The 20,993-nt window shown below is 48.4% G+C and overlaps 2 protein-coding genes across 3 annotated transcripts in view; one reads left to right on the forward strand and one right to left on the reverse strand.

Moving 5' to 3' along the window:
• RPN2 (ribophorin II) overlaps window positions 1-3,624 on the forward strand; it is a 53,111-nt gene extending 49,487 nt beyond the window's left edge. The window contains exons 17-18 of one of the 2 annotated variants that reach the window (XM_030830651.3): window positions 359-406; window positions 3,306-3,624. In XM_030830651.3, the coding sequence (XP_030686511.1) occupies window positions 359-406; window positions 3,306-3,318 (61 nt within the window). In that variant the 3' untranslated portion in view covers window positions 3,319-3,624. The remainder of the gene's footprint in view (window positions 1-358; window positions 407-3,305) is intronic. The other variant, XM_030830652.3, reaches the window with a different exon arrangement.
• An 8,325-nt stretch (window positions 3,625-11,949) lies between these two features.
• GHRH (growth hormone releasing hormone) lies at window positions 11,950-20,715 on the reverse strand. Its single transcript, XM_030830585.2, has 5 exons — window positions 20,604-20,715; window positions 16,603-16,703; window positions 16,201-16,305; window positions 14,057-14,176; window positions 11,950-12,073 (listed from the first exon to the last, which is right to left on the reverse strand). The coding sequence occupies exons 2-5, from the start codon at window positions 16,680-16,682 to the stop codon at window positions 12,058-12,060; spliced, it is 321 nt and encodes a 106-aa protein (XP_030686445.1). The 5' UTR covers window positions 16,683-16,703; window positions 20,604-20,715; the 3' UTR covers window positions 11,950-12,057.
• Between the last annotated feature and the right edge of the window lie 278 nt (window positions 20,716-20,993).

A 20,993-nucleotide genomic window follows, 5' to 3' on the forward strand; every position in this document is an offset into this window, starting at 1 on the left:
CTCTGCTGAGTTCACTCTTTTCTGGAAGTTGCCCACACAAGATGAACAAGATTAAGGAGAGACGGGAGTGGAAACCGTTTGATTTAGGTCCTGCTCAGCGGGAGTTCCTAGTCTGGAAGGCTAACATTGTGTACACTTTCTGGGGAGGAAGACCATGGTTCTCATCCCACCCTCCATTCTATATAGAAAGTCACAGCCCACTCTGTTGCTGTCTTCCTGAGTCCTAGAGCAAGCTCTGCCCCTGGGGAAAACGATGACTCTAACAGAAGCTCTGGTCGGGTGTTTGCCATTTCTTTCCTCAGCTTATTTCTCTTCTTACTGTCCTTTCTTGACTCTCAAACCCTCTTTCCTTTGGCAGGATCGCTGCAGAGCAGAGCAGTAGATTGGCAAAATATAGGACACTACGGTAAAGATGAAGGGCGACTCATCCCAGGAGCAGGGCCCCTTTCCATCTTGCCCACCTCATGCATGTCAGTTATTTATCTGATTTTCAGCACACTTGTTCCTCCCCATCCCTCCCTAAGCCGAAGCTGAATTCTGAGGCCATTTCCCCACTTCCTGGACCAAGCTGTAACTGGACCAGGGCAAAAGCCAAAGCCCCCTGAGTTAGCCCAGCTGATGGTAACTGCAGCAGAGCAGCTCTGACCTGGCTTCGACTGTAAGGCTCCATCCTCCCGTGTGTCCCACGGGGTACTTTATAGACACAGCCCCTCTCTGTGTTCAGAGGAGAACAGAGTTGAGGATAGACAGATTCAACCTTGGACTTCTTGAAAGGGGACACCCCCCCCATTCAGGACATCTAAATTCATTAAATGATGGTCCCATGGCAAATCCTGGCACACCTTGTCACTGTTCTAGGCCTTTTTGTAATATTAACCTCTGATTGGGCCAAACAGTGTGGTTTGGTGAGACGCTAAATTTTGAAGACTGATGGCCACATATCAAAGCCAGCATCATCAAAACCCAGGTTCCTAGAGCTCAGGATATATGGTTCAGGGCAGCTCCCTGTGTGACTAAAATGTCAAGTGAAATATCACCCGTTCTCCATTGTGTCAGTCCTAGGATGAGGATGGGAGTGGAGGAAGGTGAAGGGAGGGAAGGAGAAGAGAGTGTCTGATGCTTCACTGATCAGCTCCTTTAGACCAAGGATTGGCAGAAGTTTTCTAGAAAGAGCCAGATAGTACTTAGGCTTTGCAGGCCATACGGTCTCTGTTACAACTACTCAACTCTGCCACTATAATGTGAGAGCAGCCATAGACCACGTAAACAAACCCGCATGGCCATGTTCCAATGAAACTTTGTTTACAGAAGCAGGTGGTGGGCTGCATCTGGCCCGTGGGGCACAGTTTGTTGACCCCTGTACTAGACCAACAAAGAGGAGGGAGGTATTTGAGTTTTCAAGTCATGTTCCCGCTCGTCCTTTGCCATGGAAATGGCTTTCCCTGCCAAAGCAACAAAGCCGTCTAATTTTCACTCCTCTGAAAATAGGAGAAATCAACAAAAGCATAGAATGTAGAGCCTTTTTCACTGATGTGTGAACATAAGCTGGAACATCTAGTTCTCAACACAGGCTTGCTCAGAGACGACTTGCTCAGAAAGCGACTACATTTGTTTTGGTTTTGTTTTTTCAGGATTAATTCATATACAGTAAAATTCACCCTTGTTAGTGTACAATTCTGTGAATCTTGAAAGATGTAGTAGACACTACCTCAGCCAAGGTACAAACTTATTTCCACACTCCAGTGAGCTCCTATGTCTCTTTGTGGTCTGTCCCTTCTCCCCACCCGCCATTCCTTAGCCTTATCCATTTGGTTTTGTCCTGAATTACAGTTGCTCTCGCTGAGATTTGTTTTCAGAACTAGTCCTTTCTGCTAAGTATTGAGCTCTTTAATTCTTTAAAACTAACTGGATTCGTTTTGTTTTTCTTGATTTTTAGATAGTCTGCCCCCCCGCTACCCCCAAACCATACTGCTTGAGAAAGAGGAAAGTCACTTGATCATTTGGACATTTGGGACTTCCTGAGGTTGGGACCTTGTCTTTTAGAGGAAAGTCCCTAGTAGCCAAGTGTTTTTGATCTGAGAACAGGTATTGATTTGATCAGGCGTAACAGAGGGCTAATTTCTTAGCTAAGATGGAGGCTTGTGGGTCACCACCCTTTCTGCTGTTCTTATTTCATAATTAACGCTGTCCTCTCTGCATGAACGTTTCGAAACACACATACTTTTTTTTTCTTTTTTGGCCGCCCCACGTGGCTTGTGGGATCTTAGTTCCCTGACCAGGGATCGAACCTGTGCCCCCTGCAGTGGAAGCTCGGAGTCCTAACTACTGGACCGCCAGGGAATTCCTGGAACACACACCTGGGAACCTCTGAACGCTGACAGAGAATTAGGGGCACTCACTTTGGCCCTCAGGATGAGTTCCATGCCTGTGCATGTGTGCCCCTTGGAACTGTTGATTAATTGGTTTGGAGCCTGCCATTCTGCAAGACCGCCTTGTCATCACATCAGCCCTCACCACTGGGGACAGCTGCCTGCTGAGGACGGCCTGTGTGTGAGCACCTTGCTTCTGCTCACCAGAACCATCTGAATCACTTACTTGGTGCTGTCATCCTCTGGCTGCACAGTGTCTGTCCAGACAGTCACTTCCCTTCTTGTGTTTCCCCGTCACTTCCTGGAGTCTAGGGGGGGCAGCTGTGGAGAAAGAAGGAATAAAGAGAGTTAGTGTTTATCCCCTCAAACTTTTTCTGTGAGCTGAGTCCAGTTTCTGAGAATCATTCTTTCTTAAGTTTAGACATCGAGTCTGATCACTGACAAGAACATGACCACACGATAGGAATATGGTGCAGATTTCTGTACCGAAAGGTCAGAATGTCATCTTCCAAGCTACGTGAGGGCATGTGTTGTTTGGCAGACCTGGAGTCCGGGAAATTGAAGACGAGCGTTCTTCTATTCATCTAGTTGAAATGTACAGTGTCTTTTTGGCCTTGTACTGTGAGAGGTGTGCCTGGAATTACCTCATCTTGTGTTTTCACATACCACACTTACTTAGGTATCATCAGGTGTGTTTCATTGTTTATTTAAGATGTTGTCAGCTTCAGTTCGAGCTATCTGTCTTATATTCTTTTGTGAAATGAGATGGGGCATAAATAAATAGAATTAATAGATGAATGAAAAAAATAGATGAATGATTGTTCCCTTATAAATGGGATCTCCTAGTACCTTGGTCTCTCTGTTGTCACCAGTTAGGAGCTGCAACCCTGAATTGAAATATTCAATAATTTTGTGTTTGTCTCCATTTTCTTTCAGAACAGCACATTAGTTCCAGGAAAAAGAAGGAGATTCTGAAAGCTTAAGCGAATATCAAGAGAAGGAGTCAAGAATAATTCATAGTTTGAGAAGAGGAATGAAAAAAACCCTTTATTTAAAAAGAAAAAAGTCAAAATCGTTTTGCTTGTTTTTCTATTTCCCCAACACAGAGCAGGTACCTGTGAGCCCAGATACTCTGTTTCTGTGGCATGGTGCCCTAGCAAGATGCTGTGAATATTCTAACTTACCCACATGTTGCATTGAAAAGTTGAAATCTGTAATTAATCTGTTACGGAATAAAGAGAATAATAGGAATGAAGACCTGAGAGTTTCTTCCGGTACTTTGGGGCTGATTGGATTCCCAGGGCACATAACATGAGGCCTTCGTTGGGAAGTATGCTTGACACAGTGGCCGGGGTGTTTCTCCAGGACGTTTTACGTTGGTCCTTCTCACCTCTTTCTTTCTTTTTTTTTTTTTTTTTGCCGCATAGCATAGCATGTGAGAGCTTAGTTCCCCGACCAGGGATCGGACTCATGCCCCCTGTCACCTCTTTCTTAGCAGAGCTGAGGATTACCTGGAGAAGCCAGCATCCTTTCTTCCTCTCCAGCACTGGGTACCAACTATGTCCTGTCGATATCTGAAGACCCCCCTGCTTTTGCCTTGAAAGTTTGGTCTTGGTGTGCAGTGGGGAAGGGAAGGGATTATCTTAAAAGAAAGCTGAGCCCATGAGCTATCTTAGGTTCTTAGAGGGACACATGCATCTCAAGAATGCCCCTTTGGAAGTTGTGCCCGGGATGACCATTACGTGGAGGTTATACGATATCACTTAGAGAAGTAATATTGAGCAGTGTGTTTATGTGTGCAGACTTCAGTGTTGGGCAAGCCTACTGTTACCACTTACACGCTGAAGGACTTTGGGCAAGTGGCTTAATGTCTCTAAGCCTCCTTTTTTTTCTTCCGTAGAAGATAATACTGTGCCTCCTCATATGGCTGAAAGAGTTTCATGAATCTGAAGTGCTTGGCTCAGTGCTTGGCATCTGTCCTAATTGGCCCATAGTTATGTACTTTGGCTCATTGCCTCTACTTCTATTAATTGAAACATAATAGTAGATAACTTTTGAAATGCAGGTAATCCTAGGAGTATTTATTGAGTTTGGGGGGTAGAAATTATTTTAATCAGATTGCTTTCCAGCGTAGCTGGACTTGCCCCTTCAAAATGGGGATTTTAACTGGGGAAAGAGGAAAGGAGATTCTGGAACTTTGGCTGGTTCTGAATGGGACTCCGCAGGGGAGCGGTTGATACGGGCAATAACAGGGGTGCCTCTAAGATAGGAAGGAGACCTCACCTTTCCCAGAGGTTGCAAACCGGTGGCCCATGTTTTATTTGATCCATAGTGTTCTTTGGTTTTTTTTAATTGAGTTAGTTGCTAACATTTACAAATTGAGAAAATTCATATAAAAATCCAATTTGGGGACTTCCCTGGTGGCACAGTGGTTAAGAATCCGCCTGCCAGTGCAGGGGACACGGGTTTGAGCCCTGGTCCGGGAGGATCCCACATGCCACGGAGCAGCTAAGCCCGCGAGCCACAACTACTGAGCCCGCAGGCCACAACCACTGAAGCCCGCACACCTAGAGCCCATGCTCCTCAACAAGAGAAGCCACCGCAATGAGTAGCCCACGCACTGCAGCAAAGATTAGCCCCCGCTCGTCGCAACTAGAGAAAGCCTGTGTGCAGCCACGAAGACCCAGTGCAGCCAAAGATAAATAAATTTATAAAAATAAGTAAATAAATTTATTTTAAAAAAATCCAATTGGGGGTTTGGGATTCTCTGGAAAAAGAAAATCAGAGCCGGCAACATTGGGCCTGATTCCTGTATGACAACAATCAGCTGAAGCTGAATAGCATCTGCTGCCTTTGGGTTGGGCCTGCACTCTCCAGTCTGCCACAGTCCCGCCCCCACGGGTTCCGCCTACTCTGGCATCGGTCCTCCCACCAACTTCTCGCGATTGGTACCTGCCTGGCTCCTGTAGACGTATGACTGAAAGCCTTGCTTTTAAATTTTAGCTTCTTATCCCGCCCTGATGGGAAAAGGTGATGTTGGTCTCCAACTGCTGTTGGGTGGCTCCTAGTGTCCCTGCTTATGGGTGCTGGGACCTCAGCACGGAGGAACGGAGGAGAACAGGAGACCCACCCACCTGATACTGTCGCACCTGTAACCAGACCTGTATAGTTCTGGAAAACAGACTGGTTGAGGCCTGCTGGACAGAGGTGTAGAGAAGGGACAGTAGGGCCTGAGCATAGAAGTGCAGTGGCTGGAGGGCAGGAGATCAGGAAACAGCTTCCTAGAGAAGGGGCTGGCAGGGCTCGGGGCGCCATGGCTGGTTCAGGGCTGGCCTGCAGACCTAGAGGAGCTGGAGAATAAAGCACAGCAGACATTTGCTACGTGCCAGGCTCTGTGCTTGGTCCAGCTGTGGCAGTGAGCAAGACAGATTGTTCCCTGCCCTTGGTTCACTTATATCCCAGAGGGGACAAGGGAAAGGGAGCAGAGTAATCACAAATCTGAAAAGGAATATTTATCCAGAGGGGTTGGGAAGGCTAAGCTGACAATCGAAAGGAAAGAGGCAGTCTTTGCAGAGCTGGGAAGGAACATTCTAGGCAGAGCAGCAACACACGCAAAGGTTCTTGAGGCAAGAGCTTGGCGAATCTGAACTGAAAGCAGGCCAGAGTAACTAGGGCGGAGCTAGCAAGGAAGAGAGTATCCTTGGAAGCCATAACAAATACGGATTTTAAGGGCCATGGTAAAGGGGATAGATTTTATTTTCAGACTGACAGCAAATTAAGGGAACTTGAATTTTATGCTGAGATACAGCAGAGGCAGAAACAGCTCGTATGCTGTCTTTCTGGCCCTTCCCACTGGGAGAAGCCTCTTGAAGGCTGCAGGAGAGAGTCCGCCTGCTTGTAGCCTCGTGGTAGGTCTGGGGAGGCTGCAGTTGAGAACAGGCCTAATGAAATCCACTGGATTTGTTGCTCAAATTATTTGCTACTAGCAAAGATGCTTTGCTTGACCAAACTTTAGTCAGGATCCTGAAATTTCTCCTACGCCCATCTGTACGCTTTCTTTTAAAATCTAGTTTTAGCAAGAACCCTGCTAAGCAGTTTAACCAGACCCTCCCACCTCCATGTCTGATCACCCTGATATGTGGTCAGATTCCTCACCCTCCACCATCTCCCAGGTGATGTCTGATCTTCCTGGCCTGTCTTCAGCCAGAATCCTGTTAGGTCAGCTTAACTAGAATCCCCTTACCCCTGATGTATCTTCTTGGTAAGTTTCCATCCACTGTTCCCCACCCTGCTCCTTGGCTGTCAGTTCCCACTAGACCATGCTGTATTCAGAATTGAGCCCACTTCTATATGAGGTCTCTTTCCCCCTGTTGCAGAAGTCCTGAATAAAATCTGTTTTTACCTCTTTAACTGCTGTGCAGCTCTGGTTTTCATTTGACACCACAGTAGTGCCTGGGCCTTGCTTTCTCTATAAAGAGTACTTAGCACAGCAGGTCAGAGTCCAACTGACCTTTCTTCAACCCCCTGAGCCTTAGTTTCTTATCGGTAAAAATGGGATAATACCTCTGAGGGCTTTATAAGGATTAAATGAGGTCACATCCAAAACACAGACTACAGTGCCTGGCACTGACATTGACTCAGAGTTTTCTTGGATTAGTATAGATATTACCATTGTTATTTCCTGTGTGTCGTTGGCAGGAGCCCAGTAAGCAGTTTGTACCAGGGCCACGTTTCTTTGTTGGTCGAATTCACTTGCTTCCCCAGCTGTCATTTCCTGGAGGGCCTGGAGGCTTGAAACAATACAGGAGCACTGTCCTGGAATCAGGAGTCTGTTAGGAGCTTTGCCCCCTCCGGGCTGTAGGACCTCTTACCTCTGCTCTGCCCTCCCCCAAGGGCTGTGGTAGGGAGCACATGAAGCAATGGATGGGAAACCCCTTTGTGAATTTTAATATAAACATAAGGGATTATCATAAGCAACAAGTTCCCCATTGATTAGAGCATTTCTTTAGGGGAAAAAAAATAATAGCACTCCATCTTAAGTGGGACCCCCCAAAGGAATGGGAAGCTCCCAGTCCCTCTGTGGGGAGGGTTTAAGTCCTGTAAACTGCCATTAGTGTCATACTTAATGGAGATAAAGCATCGGAATTGTTGCCATCACGGTCTTTTCCTTTATAACGGCATTCACCTCGAAAACCACAAGTAGCAGCGGGGCCCAGTGCTCGTTATTTCATTTGAAAAACTCATTGGAAGTTGAGAGAGCCCTCAGTCTTTGCTTTTGTTGGGACAGGCGGAGGAAAGAGATGAGCAGGTGGGTCTGGGGGAAGGAAGGGGGGGCTCAGGCTGGCCTGGCGAAACCACCATTCAGCAGCCTCCTCCTTTGTTCTCCTTCCTTGGCAGGTTCTCGGCCAGCCCGCTCAGCTTGGTTGAAGTGGACCGCGGCCCTCAAAGGCCAGCCTTCTCTTCTGAAGGGGGCTTTTGTTGCCCATTGTTGGTATTGTCTCCTCCACGGAGCCATGGTGGCCCCCCGCAGAGCGTTTCCCACGCTTCACATTCTTTCTTGGAGGGCAAACTGGGGGCTCCCAGAGCAGGTGGTCTGAACCGGGTGAAGCCCCGAGCTGGCTTTACAGCCCTGGTGTGGGAGACGGGCCCACGGGATGCGGGTCCAGCACTGTGTGTGCCAGGTCGGAAAAGGCCGGAGATGGGACTGCTCACCTCTGGGTCCCCATCAACTCTGAGATGCTACAGATCTTCTCGTACTTTTAATCCAAACACACATCCCATCATCCAGACGTTTCACTTTTTTTTCTTTTTTTAGATTTAATCTACTTATAGTAAGATGCACAAATCTTAAGTGTATAGCTCAATGAAATTTTACATCTAACTACGCTAGTGTAACCATTACCCAAGTCAAAATATGGAATGTTTTGATCCCCTCTCGGAAAGTTCAGAGTCTAAGAAGAGGCTATGTGTGGGGTGCTGTGTGGTGGTGTAGGTGATGTGTGTGGGTATCTGGCCCAGGTAAAACTGTTCATGAATAGAAAAAGTTGGGTAATCACTGACATAGGTACATCTGGTCAGTGGCTTCAGCTCTCTGCTTCCCTTTATAGCAAAACTTCTTCAAAGAATTGTCTCTACCAGTGCTGTCCAATAGAAATGTAATGCAAGCCCCATAGGTGATTTAGAATTTTCTAGTAACCATAACAAATAAGTAAGAAACAGGTGAAATTCAATTTTAATATATTTTATTTAACCCAATCTATTCAAAATATTATTTTAACATGTAATCAATACAAAAAACATTGCTGAGATATTTTGTATTCTTTTTTCATACTGTCTTTGAAATCCACTTAAAGCACATCTCAGTTGATATTAGCCACCTTTCAAGTGTTCAGCAGCCATGTGTTCAGTGGCCACCATATTGGGCAGCCAGGTCTATACTCACCAGCTCTGACTCCTCTCCCGCCATTTTCTCTCTTTTTTTTTTTTTAAGATTTTTTGGATGTGAACCATTTTTTCAAAGTCTTTATTGAATTTGTTACAATATTGCTTCTGTTTTATGTTTTGGCTTTTTGGCCATGAGGCACATGTGGGATCTTAGCTCTCCGACCAGGGATCAAACCTGCACCCCCTGCATTGGAAGGCGAAGTCTTAACCACTGGACCGCCAGGGAATTCCCCTACCATTTGCTCTGGAACCCACTCGAGTCAGACTTTTGCCTCCACCATCGACCCAATTTGTTCTTGCCAAGGTCATCAGTGGTTTCCATGGTCACTTTCATGTTCAGTTCTCAACTGACTTGACCCATCAGCGGCATTTGGTACCGTAGATCATTCCCTTCTCAAAACGCTTTCTCCGGTTGGCTTCCGGAATTTCTCTCTTGTAGTTTTCCTGTCATCTCACTGCCTGTTCCTTCTCAGTCTCCTTTGCTGGTTCCTCATCTTTCCTCCAAGCTTTCAATGTGGGGTGCCCCTGGGTAGTCCTTGGACATCTGCTCTTTCTGTTCCTCTTCCTTAGTGATCTAACCCACTCTCCTCACTTTAATGACCATCTAAAGGGTGACAGCTACCAAACCAAACCGGCTGACCAGACCTCTCTCCTGGCTCCAGACTTGTACACCCACGTGCCTACTCAACATCCTCACTGGAGCCTTTAAGGGGCGTCTCAGACTCAGTATGTCTAAACCCAAACTCCTAATACCCGCGCCCCCCACCGCCAAAGCTCGTAAATGGCAACTCCATCCTTCCAGTTGCTCAGGCCAAAAACTTTGGAGTCATTCTTGACTCCTCTCCAATCCCCACACCGTATCCATCAGCAAATGAGTTCTATCCTAAGAATGTATCCAGAATCTGACCCTTTCTCAGAGTGACATTAAATACAAGTCAGGGGCTTCCCTGGTGGCGCAGTGGTTGAGAGTCCGCCTGCCGATGCAGGGGACGCGGGTTCGTGCCCCGGTCCGGGAAGATCCCACATGCCGCGGAACGGCTGGGCCCGTGAGCCATGGCCGCTGAGCCTGTGCGTCCGGAGCCTGTGCTCCGCAACGGGAGAGGCCACAACAGTGAGGGGCCAGTGTACCGCAAAAAAAAAAAAAAAAAAAAAAAAGAGTTACCATTAAATACAAGTCAGATCACGTCGTTCTGCTTAAACTCTGCGATGGCTCCCATCTCACCAAGGGTGAGATTTTTAAGTCCTTACCATGGCCTCCAAGGGTCAGATGAGCTGGCTTCCCGCTCCCTCTTGGCCTCCTTTCCTTCACCCACAGCCTCGCTGTGCTCTAGCCGCACTGACCTTCTGCTCCTCCTCCCTTCACACTCTTGCCTCAGGGGCTTTGTGTTGGGTTTTCGCTCTGCTTGGAATGTTCTTCACCCACATATTGTCAAGGCCAGCTCTTGAGGGACTTTACTCAAATGTCCCTCATCAGAGAGGCCTTCCCTAACCACCACACCGCATATTCACTAGAGATAAAATAATCCCCTCCCACACTCCCATCCCATTAATTTTTTCCCTTTGCAATCGCCACCATCTTACATATTCTATACATACGAACCTTCAAGTCGTGAGCTTTCAAATATGTGAACATGCGTTTGTATGTCCAGTCACATAAGCTAGTTCAAGTGTCTGGCGTACATTGTCACGTGTGTGCATCCTCTATAAGTGGTTGCTTTTTTTTTTTTTTTTTTTTTTGCGGTACACGGGCCTCTCATTGTTGTGGCCTCTCCTGTTGCGGAGCACAGGCTCCGGACGCGCAGGCTCAGCGGCCATGGCTCACGGGCCCAGCCGCTCCGCGGCATGTGGGATCTTCCCGGACCGGGGCACGAACCCGTGTCCCCTGCATCGGCAGGCGGACTCTCAACCACTGCGCCACCAGGGAAGTCCGGTTGTGCTTTTGTGTACTTTGCTGTGCAGTACTGTATAGCGTACAGTAGTTCAGTATCTTTATTTCAAACGCAGGATGTCCGGAAGCAAGCATAAAAGCAGCGGTGATGTAGCGGGTACGGCTAAGAAGCACCAGCTGTGGTACTGTACTACTGTACGTTTCAAGGTATTGTAGTGTAAAATTTTAAACGTTTTCTTTATTTTTTTGTGTTTGTTTGTTCTTTACGTATTATTTGTGTGAAAAGTATTATAAACCTATTACAGTACAGTACTCTATAGCTCTATAGGCTAACTTTGTTGGACATGAACAAATGGGGCTTACGAATGCGCTCTCAGAACGGAACTCTTTCGTATGCAGGGAACTTACTGTATTTACTTGTTTTTATTATACTTTCCCTTTTTTTTTTTAACATCTTTATTGGAGTATAATTGCTTTACAATATTGTGTTAGTTTCTGCTTTATAACAGAGTGAATCAGCTATACATATACATATATTCCCCCTATCCCCTCCCTCTTGCATCTCTTTCCCACCCTCCCTATCCCAACGCTCTAGGTGGTCACAAAACACCAAGCTGATCTCCCTGTGCTATGCGGCTGCTTCCCACTAGCTGTCTATTTTACGTTTGGTAGTGTATATATGTCAGTGCTACTCTCTCACTTCGTCCCAGCTTACCCTTCCCCCTCCCTGTGTTCTACAATATAAGCTCTATGAGGTCAGGGACTTTGTTTGCTCACAACTGTATTCCCAGTGCCTAGAACAGCACTTGGCACATAGTGGGAGCTCTAGAAATATTTGTTGAATGAATCAATGGTATTGCTCATAGGTGAACAAAGTCACCAGTGGATGAAGGATGACTTTCGCCCAGAGTAGACAAATATGGCTAAGAGCCCGGTTCTGGGCTGGACCCCCTGGGTTTGAATCCCAGCTCTCTCCTTGCCAGCGGTGACCATGGCAATTCAGTTCACCCTTCTGTGCCTCAGTTCCTCGTCTGTGAGATGCAAAGGATGCCAATACCTCCCATTAGGCTGTGTGAGGAGCGCATGGGATTCTACACGTGAAGCTGCCCGGCTGACACTGAGTGTTTGGTAAGTGTTAGCTTTTTTTTTTTTTAATATCTTGTAATACCACTTTGGGAAATGTAACTATGTAAAACATGAAAAATTAGGTTGAAGATAAAAGAAAAATGGAAATGCAGACCAGTATGGGGGAATTTTATTGTATTTATAAAGGAAAAGGTAGGTCAGAAATGAAATAGGATTAATCGGATGCTGTTGTGTCTCAGCTGCAGGGAGCAGGAAACATATGCAGAACCTTCATCCTTGGGAATTCCTGTCGCAGAAAGGAAGATAAATCTCAGTCTGGGGGCACTGGAGTAAAGGCAAGACGGGACAGGACAGCCGGAATAAGGGTGATGGAGACTCCGGTGTTAAGACTGACTATCTGGGTCCCAAAAGGACCTCAGTCTTAGCCCCAGTTCTCCCAACCTACTCCCAGTGAGATCCTGGGCAGTCACTTGCCTGTGTAGAAGCTGCTTCTAATCCCCAGACAGGGTTAGATTAGGTTATTCTTTCCAGCATACACATTCACCACACCCTTTACATCTCTTACCATTTATCACACATTAAATAATCCACCGTACAAGTAATTAATTTCTGTCTGCCTCAGTGTGTTATAAATTCCATGTGAGCAGAGACCACGGCTGTCTCATCCACTGCTGTCCCCCCAGCCCAGAGGCTGGCCATCTTTGGATGATTTTTAAGGGATGGGAAGGTGGATAAATCTGAACTTGTTTCCTTATAGGACTGTTACGTGGACACAAAGTGTGGTTAGTGCAAAAGGATGCCATCTGCCAAATCATTCTACTCTGCACTCTTAGGGTGTAAGAACTCATTCTGCTGTTATGTTTTCTCAGGCCCACTGTGATGTCCTGGTATTTGCAGCAGTTGAGCTGGAGGGGGAACAATGGCTGGAGCAGCCCCCAGGCCCCTTCCTGCTGCTCTATGACTTCGAGCTCTGTGAAGCCTCTGGCTTTTAACCTGCAGGAACAAAGCCTGCATTCTTAGGACTCGGCCCTCCTTAGGGCCATTCTGCCCCACTGGGGCCTGGTGGGAGTCATAAAGCTGGTGAATGATGACCTAATCCCAGCGTGAGAGGCACAGGGGAGGCATTATTCTTAGGGGCATTTTTTAAAAGAATTCTGGCCTTCGGGACCTTGGCGGTGATTGGAGCGAACCCACTCCCTTCACAGAGGAGGGAACTGGGAAGCTGACTTGCTCTGTGCGGAGAGTTGGCAGCAGAACCAGACCTGGGCCTCAGGTGTCCATCCTGCCTCCCAGGCTGGTTCCTGCCCCTCCTGCACTCTTCCTGTCACCCTGCTGCTGCTTGCATCTCCCCAGGACTGTACTTGGTGAGATCTCTGAGCTCTTGGTGTTTAATTAGGCTGGGAAGAAGGTGAGGGGGCACACGGAGAGCTCTGCTGGGAACTGAATTTGCTTAATAGTTTGGTCCAGAAGTGCCTGGCAGAGTCGTGCTGGGACACGTTTGTGCTCACAGTTCAAAGTCAGGCTCTAAAATATAGCAGTTTCCCCAAACAGTAGTGTCATTTGGGGAAACTGTCTGCGAAGTGGAGTTCATGTGAAGCGCTCCAGGGAAGAAAGGCAGGTCTTGGGCCTGCCTGGTCCCTGACTTGGGGCCAGATGCTGCCCCTTCTTTGCCTCAGTTTTCCTCCTCTGTAAAATGGGAAAACTCATTCCTGATCTCCCCTGACTCCTACTGGGATTGTGGGGGTCAGGGAGAGGGGAACTGACTGTCACTCCCGTCTCTCCCTCTCACGAGCGCTGCTCACACTTGTCCACCCGAGGGTGTTGGGAGGGGTTGGTCTTCCTTTGGCTTTACAGTTTTATGAACTTGGTAAGGGATCCAGGGCACGCCTCCTACTACATCAGCATCAGAGTCCCCTGGGACCCTTGTTAAGATGATTTAGATTCCTGGATCCTATCCCAGAACTGTTGAGTAACGTTTCTGGACACAGACACCGAGCCTGGCCTCTGGCTACACACTGGAGATGCAGCAATGGACAAGACCAGTCTCTGTCGCACATTTTCTCCCCTTCTTCCGGTTCTTGATGTGTGGAAGGAGGGACCCCATTCCCAGTTTGCTTGGTAGAGCCCCACACCTTTGGAGATGAGGAGTTTCTTTCCTTTTCCAGCCCATGCTCTGGGAAAGAAACCTCTGAGGTCCCTAAACACACACACACACACATGCACACATGCACATGCACGCACACACACACACATACACACGTATTCCCACCTGTGCTCCTGCAGCAGGGTCACCAGGATGTTCTCCAATGCCATCTGCTTTTGGTCTGCCCACATGCTGTCCACCTGACGGCCAAGCCGTACCTTTGCTCCTTGCTCCTGGTTTCTCTCTCTATTCGATTAGAAAAAGAGAAAAAACTGAGGTTGCTACTTGAATAGGACGCAGAGAGGCCTGCGAAAGGCCAGGGCAAAGTTAACAGAGCAGGGTGCGTCCCTCTGCCTATTCCAATATCTGGCATAGACTCTTGCACCCAACTGAATTAGACTCAGTGACATTTAAGAAGACAGTATCTATAGGAGTGAAGACAATAGACTATGAAACACATATCTTCCTACAGACGACTTATTAATTACAAAGGAGAAAATGTTAACTTTACAGAGGAGAAACCTGGCAAACATCATGCTAACCAAGTGATCAAAGTTACCATCACCAATGGGACAAATTGACATCACGTGCCTCCTGATAGGATGCACTGAGAAGGACGTAACATCACTTCTTTTGCATAACATGAATGTAATCATGAGAAAGCACCAGGCAAGTCCAATATGAGGGACATTCTATAAAGAACTGGCCTTTACTAATCAAAAATGGCAATGTCACAAAAGACTGAAGAACTGGTCCAGATTGAAAGAAACTAAAGAGACATGACAACTATGATGCCACCTGTGATGCTGGATTGGGTCCTGGATGAGGAACATCTAGTTGGGGACAACTGGTGAAATTTGAATATGGACTCTAAGTGATAATTATACTGTGATTATGTAAGAGAGTGTCCTTTAATTAGATACTAGGAGACACACAGAAGTAGTTAAGGATAAAGGGTCATGATGACTGCAATCCACTCTCAAATGGCTCAGCAAAATAATAATAATATGTATTATTATTTGGGTTTGTGTGTGTATGTCTAGATACAAAGTAAGCAAATATAATAAAAATATTAGGAACTGTTAACTACAGGGAAGGGAATGTGAAAGCCCTTTGTACTATTGCTGCAACTTCTCTGTAAGTTTGGAATTTTTTCAAAATAAAAACTAGAAAGTGGGGCTTCCCTGGTGGCACAGTGGTTAAGAATCCACCTGCCAATGCAGGGAACATGGGTTTGAGTCCTGGTCCGAGAAGATCCCACATGCCACGGAGCAACTAAGCTCATGCGCCACAGCTACTGAGCCTGCGCTACAGAGCCCGCGAGCCACAACTACTGAAGCCCGCGCACCTAGAGCCCATGCTCTGCAACAAGAGAAGCCACCGCAATGAGAAGCCCATGCACCGCAACGAAGAGTAGCCCCCACTCATCACAACTAGAGGAAGCCCATGCGCAGCAATGAAGACCCAACACAGCCAAAAATAAATAAATTAATAAAATTTTAAAAAACAAACAAAAAACTAAAAAGTGTTCAGGCTGTAGAGTCAGGCTGTTTGAATGCTAACTCTGCCACTCTTTTGTGTGTGTCCTTTAGAAGCTATTAATGTAGCTTCTGTACGATGGGGGTAAGAGAACCTGCTTTGTAGAGTTGTTGGAAAGAGCACATAAGAAGCTAAGAATAGGGACTTCCCTGGTGGTCCAGTGGTTAAGACTTCACGCTCCTAATGCAGGGGGCCCTGAGTTCGATCCCTGGTCAGGGAACTAGATCCCGCATGCTGCAACTATAAGATCCCACATGCTGCAACTAAAAGATTCCCACATACCGCAACTAAGGGTTTTCTTGCCACAGCTAAAGATCTCGTGTGCTGCAACTGAGACCCGGCACAGCCAAATAAATAAATAAATACTAAAAGAAAAATCAAAAGAAACTAAGAATAATGGCTAACACTGCCAAGGGCTTACTCTGTGCCCAGCACTGTGCTGGGTGTGTGCAAATGTCCCAGGGTAAAGTCTTTGTTTCTGGCAGAGCCACAGTCAAGTGGTGACTACCACTGGTGTTGTCACTGTTGGAGCACATCACAGGGACAAGCACATAGTGGGTGCTCAGTGATCATTTATTAGTTAAGCGTAAGCTGAGGTTTGACATTGGAGCCCTTCTGCTATGGCGAGTCCAGAAATGACAGATGCTGTGCAAGGGGAGAGACCAAACTTGGTCCCTCCAAACCGCGATGCACTTGGGGTATGGGAAGAAGTCACGAGAACGTCAGCTCACCCCTGCTGCCTGCTCATGATGTCCTGGAGAAGCTTGCGGGCAGACAGCTGGGCCAGCACCTTCCGGTAGCTGTTGGTGAAGATGGCGTCTGCGTACCTCGGCATCCTAGTGGAAGGAGTCAGAGGTCAAAAGGCAGGGTGGGAGGCCCAGGAGGGCTGTGCTCACGGGGTCTCTATAAGGTCCTTCTGTGGCCTGTCCCCAGAGAGAGCTGGAACCTGGGCTGAGTGACCTCTCTGGGGCTCAGAGTCTGCCTCCCTCCCAGAGATGAGTAGTGGAGGCTGCCCGAGGAGATAGCTGGGGACCAGCTGGTGGCTTGATTCTGCACCCCCTAAGTAGCAACCCTGGCAGGGCTGGCTTTGGGGTGGCAGGAATACAGCAGGCCCTGTTGTCAGGACTGCTTACCTGAGGGGCTGGGAGGGTGGGGAGCCGTGGGAGCCGCTGCTGAGGGTGAGGGTCACGAGGAAGAACACCCAGAGCAGCATCCTTCACCCCTGTGCTGGCACCTGGGGAATGACAGGAAGAAAAGGTCAGGTGAAGCCATAGCCACTGGGATGTCTTTTGCTGGGTGGGCCCAGCCCTGGGCTTGGCTCCATGCAAGTTTGGCCCTTGTCTTTTGGAAGCTGTTGGGTAGAAAAAGGAACCCAGACACACCCGGGTTCAAGTTCTGCCTCTGATAGTCACAAGCTCTGACCTCATTTTTTCCATCTGTAAAATGGGCATGATAAGGCTACTCTGCTGACCTCACAGGGTTGAACATAAAATGAATGATAATGGTGAAACTGCCCCTCCTTGTAAGGCCTTATACATGGGATTCAGGCCTCAGCAAGGAACAGGGGAGGAGCAAGCACCTTCCCCTAGTCACCTAAGTCACCCACCAGCCCAGTGTGGCACTGACGGTATTGAACAGGGCTAACAGCTCAGGCTCTGAGTCAGACAAATCTGAGTTCACATCTGGGCTCTGCCATCAGTAGCTGTGCATCCAGGACTAGTGGCTTCTCCTTTCTGGACCTCAGTTTCTCTATCCATAAAATGGAGTCAATAACTACACCTACTGCATAGGGTCCTTGTGAGTACGAGGTGAGATGAGGCACCTGAAGTGAGCGCTTGGCACGTGGGCAATTCTCCACACACCTCTGCTCCGACGACCTAATGCTCAGGGAGCAGGCTGTCCTGATTTTGTGAGGAGTCGGAGGAAAGGGAGGAAGGCTATACATCTTGCTCCAGATGCTTAGATTTTGCCCTGGAAGAGGCCAGGGAGCTTGGGGAGCCCGTGAGGCAGAATCATCTCATAGATCACGTAATTGTTCTTCATTGGGGCCTGCTGACACCGTGCTCGGCAATTAGGGGAAGAACAGTCTACAGGGAGAGAGCTGCCTCGGCTGGGGCGGTGCCCCTACTGTCAGACCACGGTGTGGAAATGGCTGGCCTCGGAGTGACTCAGCCATCTCAGATTTGGGTCTTCTCATCTCCCAGGGGCACCCCCTCTCAGCAGGATGTGCACTCCATGGGGATACAGACCCCTCCGGAGGCTCAGCCAGCCCCTGGGAGGGCAGGACCCCTCATGTTCCACCACCTCCCCGCATCACTCCATGTCCAGCTGGTCCTGCTGAGGAGGGGTTTCCGGCAGGCAGGGCTAGCCCTGAGGGAATCCACTTCCTTTCCCGGGCTCACTTGCCCTCTCAGGGCATCACCCCTCTTCTCCCAGACACTGGGGTCTCGACTAACCCAGGGATGCCCTGAGACTCCAGGAAGCACCCTGGGGACTGCTCAATGCTGCCCGAGACCCCTGCACCTCCAGGGCTGGAGGGAGCAGCCAGCCAGGCCTCAATCATCAGCCCCTCTTTGACGTGCACCCCTTCATCCTCCCCGTCCAAAGACAATGCTCCAGTTTCAGCGCAAACACTTGCTGCTGGTGAGTGACAGGGAGCTCACTAGCTCTAAGCCAGTCTGTCTTATTTCCAGGCAGCTCTTCCTTTTAGGAAGTTTTTCTCGTTGCACCAAGTCCAAGTCCCCTTATCCTGCAAATACTTGTTAAGCGTTTACTATTCTGCTAAGGATTGGGGCTAGAGAAAAGATGAGACCGCGGTGTCGGCCCCACGGGCTGCCCCTTTGACATCCACCTGCCGTGCCTCCCAGACCTTCTGCGCCTTCATCAACACGACAAGCCCTTTAGGTGCGTTTTGCATCTGACTTAGAACTTGACCCCCCAGACCAAGGATCTTCAGTCTTCTGTCCTCATCACACACTATCACACCTGGCCCCCCTTTCCCGACCTGGTCCACTGCTGGAGTTTCCTAAGTAAGGAGATCTTTGGAGGCAAAGGGGTCTCCTTGACATGACCACTGTTCTTCTGTCTCCCAGCTGCATCCTGGGATTTCTCACGTTCTTTCCTGCTGATCTTGTAATGACCTGAGCACATCCAGGCCCCCAGTCACCTCACTCACCCCTCCGAAGCCCGTGACACCTCACCCCCTCCAGAGCGAAGCCCTAACCCCTGTTTTTGGCCTAAGCTCCACGTCAGCCTCCCCACCCGCTGCCCCTTCTCCCAGGGCTGGCACAAGTGATTCCCAGCCCCTGTGCCCAGCCGGCCCGCACAGCCCACCCTCACACTCGCCCTCGGGAGCAGGTATCACGACCTCCAATTTTACAGCCAAGGAAATGAGCCCAGAGAGGAGAAGGGCCTTTCTCCATGGTCCTCCATCAAATTAGTTTCGGACTGGGCACTTCAGAACGGGCCTCCTGATCCGCACGGCGGCCTCTCAGAAACAAGCCCTTATTCACAAGACTCCCTATTCATGGGGTGCTTCAGAATTCATCACCTGCACATGGGAAACGGTTCTGAGAAGACTGAAAGCTTTTGCTCTTTGTTACTGGGTCTCTGGGGAAGAAACAAGGGGGACAAACAGGAACACCTGCTTGGTTGGCGTGTCCCTGTGCACATCCGATGGTTTTAGGGAGTTGAAAATAACCCGATAGTGGCAGACTTTGGGGGGCAAGTCACAGTAATCCAGTAACCCGTGGTCATGCAGAAGGAGACTGGGCAACCGCATAATCTGGTCAACCAAGAGGCACAAGATTTGCCATAAACCGCTTGCCCCAGGGATGGGTCAAGCCACCACTGTAAACTCTGGGGTATGAGAACCTAATCCATGGAGTGGCAAAATCCCATTAGACAAAGAGGGAAAGCAACAAGAATTATCCAGTTTCTGGTATGATGAGAATAGAGGTTGTGTCACTAGGACCGAAATAGCTGTTGGCAGGCATCTTCCACCTGGCCAGCCTAAGGAGCTAGAATTCACTGAATTAAATCGAGCATGAGTCCGAGAGCACCACTGACACCCCCTTGATGGCTCCGAAGGCATTTTAGGGTTTATCATCTATCATGATGAGTATCAGTTAGCTCTGCGCAGTGCTTACAAACTAATTCTGTGATGAGATATATTTGAGGTCGTCTGGACTCAGGATAAATGGGCATTTGATTTACATCAGTTGACACTTCTTGCCAGACTTCATGCCAGGATTGCTAAAGGAATTCTGCAGATGAACCTTCAGCTAACAGCAGAGGTCAGGTCTCAAGTGCCAAACTAGCAAGGCCATGTTTGAGCTCCTGGAAAAAAATCTTTTACCTTTCTTAAATATTCCGCTGTGTAATTTAAGAACCCCAAAGCATTGGCGTCCTGATTCAGTTTATAAACTGTTGCACCGATAGGGTTCCGAGTCGAAGGAGATCTAAGTTTTTCATGAGGAAGCATCTTGAACGGTCATTCAAAAGAGTGACACCCCATCTCCTTCCAGAAAGGGTTTGAGATGGTTTATGGTAAAAGATACAAATACTTCAGGACAATTAAAGCCCGGGTCGAGAGACAAGCGTGGGGGTAATGGAGTGCTCCAAGGGTAGATAATTGTGTCTAAAACCTAGAGTAAGGAGCGCGGCTGCAATTGAGCAAGAAAGCAAAACGTTATCAATTTCCAGGCAATTATGCTGAATCGGTTCTGAGCGATCGGTGCGCGGTATTGATTTGCACAGCCACTTGGTTCCTTTCTGGTCCATGGCAGAATCCCGTGCTTGACAGGAGAATCTAGCCAGGTGATGTCTTGCCCCAGTAGCCCACCTGCACACCCTCGAAGGAGCACTGCACTGAGACCTCATCTGCCCCAGACAGACACCTGGCACGTGTCTGCTGCCACCTCTCCAGGGACTGAGGTCCACGCATTCGAGATAACCTCAAAATGACACCCACCGTCAAAAGCATATTCCAGAGCCCCTAGCGAGGGGCCTAAAATGTACTCACCAGTCCACGGGCAAAGAGGATGGCAGTGGCCTCTTGGATGTGGTGTCTCTGAGTTGCTCTCAACTTTCGCACCCCCATCCAGCCCAGCCCCCGGGGCCGCCCCCCTCTCACCTCCGAGGTGGTGGGTCTCCCTCTGCTCTGAGACGTTGCTCCAGCTCCACGGGCCCCCGCGCTCGGCGTTTGCTCCAGCGGCTGCGTGGCGCTCCCATCATTTATACCTTCATTTTCCCCAGCGTTGTCAGCGTCAGAGAATCAATTACTCACAAGTCCACCAAAGGATCATTTTTAGCATCACACTGACGAACCCTAATAGGGGAAAGAGGTTTTGCCCCTTGCAAATTAAGGCTTGTAATGAACTTTCCCTTTATCTTTGATAGAACAGACAGAGCGGAAAGTTATATTATTCCAAGAGGAACAGAGAGTCTAATACTGCTCCTCTAATAATTGGAGTACTCCTCACAGTGAAACACCAAGGGTTCATTTACTCTCCGAGATAAATGA

Source organism: Globicephala melas, chromosome 15 (assembly GCF_963455315.2).
Source record: "Globicephala melas chromosome 15, mGloMel1.2, whole genome shotgun sequence".
Taxonomy (NCBI): Eukaryota; Metazoa; Chordata; class Mammalia; order Artiodactyla; family Delphinidae; genus Globicephala; species Globicephala melas.

Coding starts and splice junctions, on each gene's coding strand:
- GHRH (XM_030830585.2), bottom strand. CDS start 16,682: ATGCTGCTCTGGGTGTTCTTCCTCGTGACCCTCACCCTCAGCAGCGGC. Junction 16,306..16,602: donor CCACCCTCCCAGCCCCTCAG/GTAAGCAGTCCT, acceptor TCCTTCCACTAG/GATGCCGAGGTACGCAGACG. Junction 14,177..16,200: donor ATCATGAGCAGGCAGCAGGG/GTGAGCTGACGT, acceptor CTAATCGAATAG/AGAGAGAAACCAGGAGCAAG.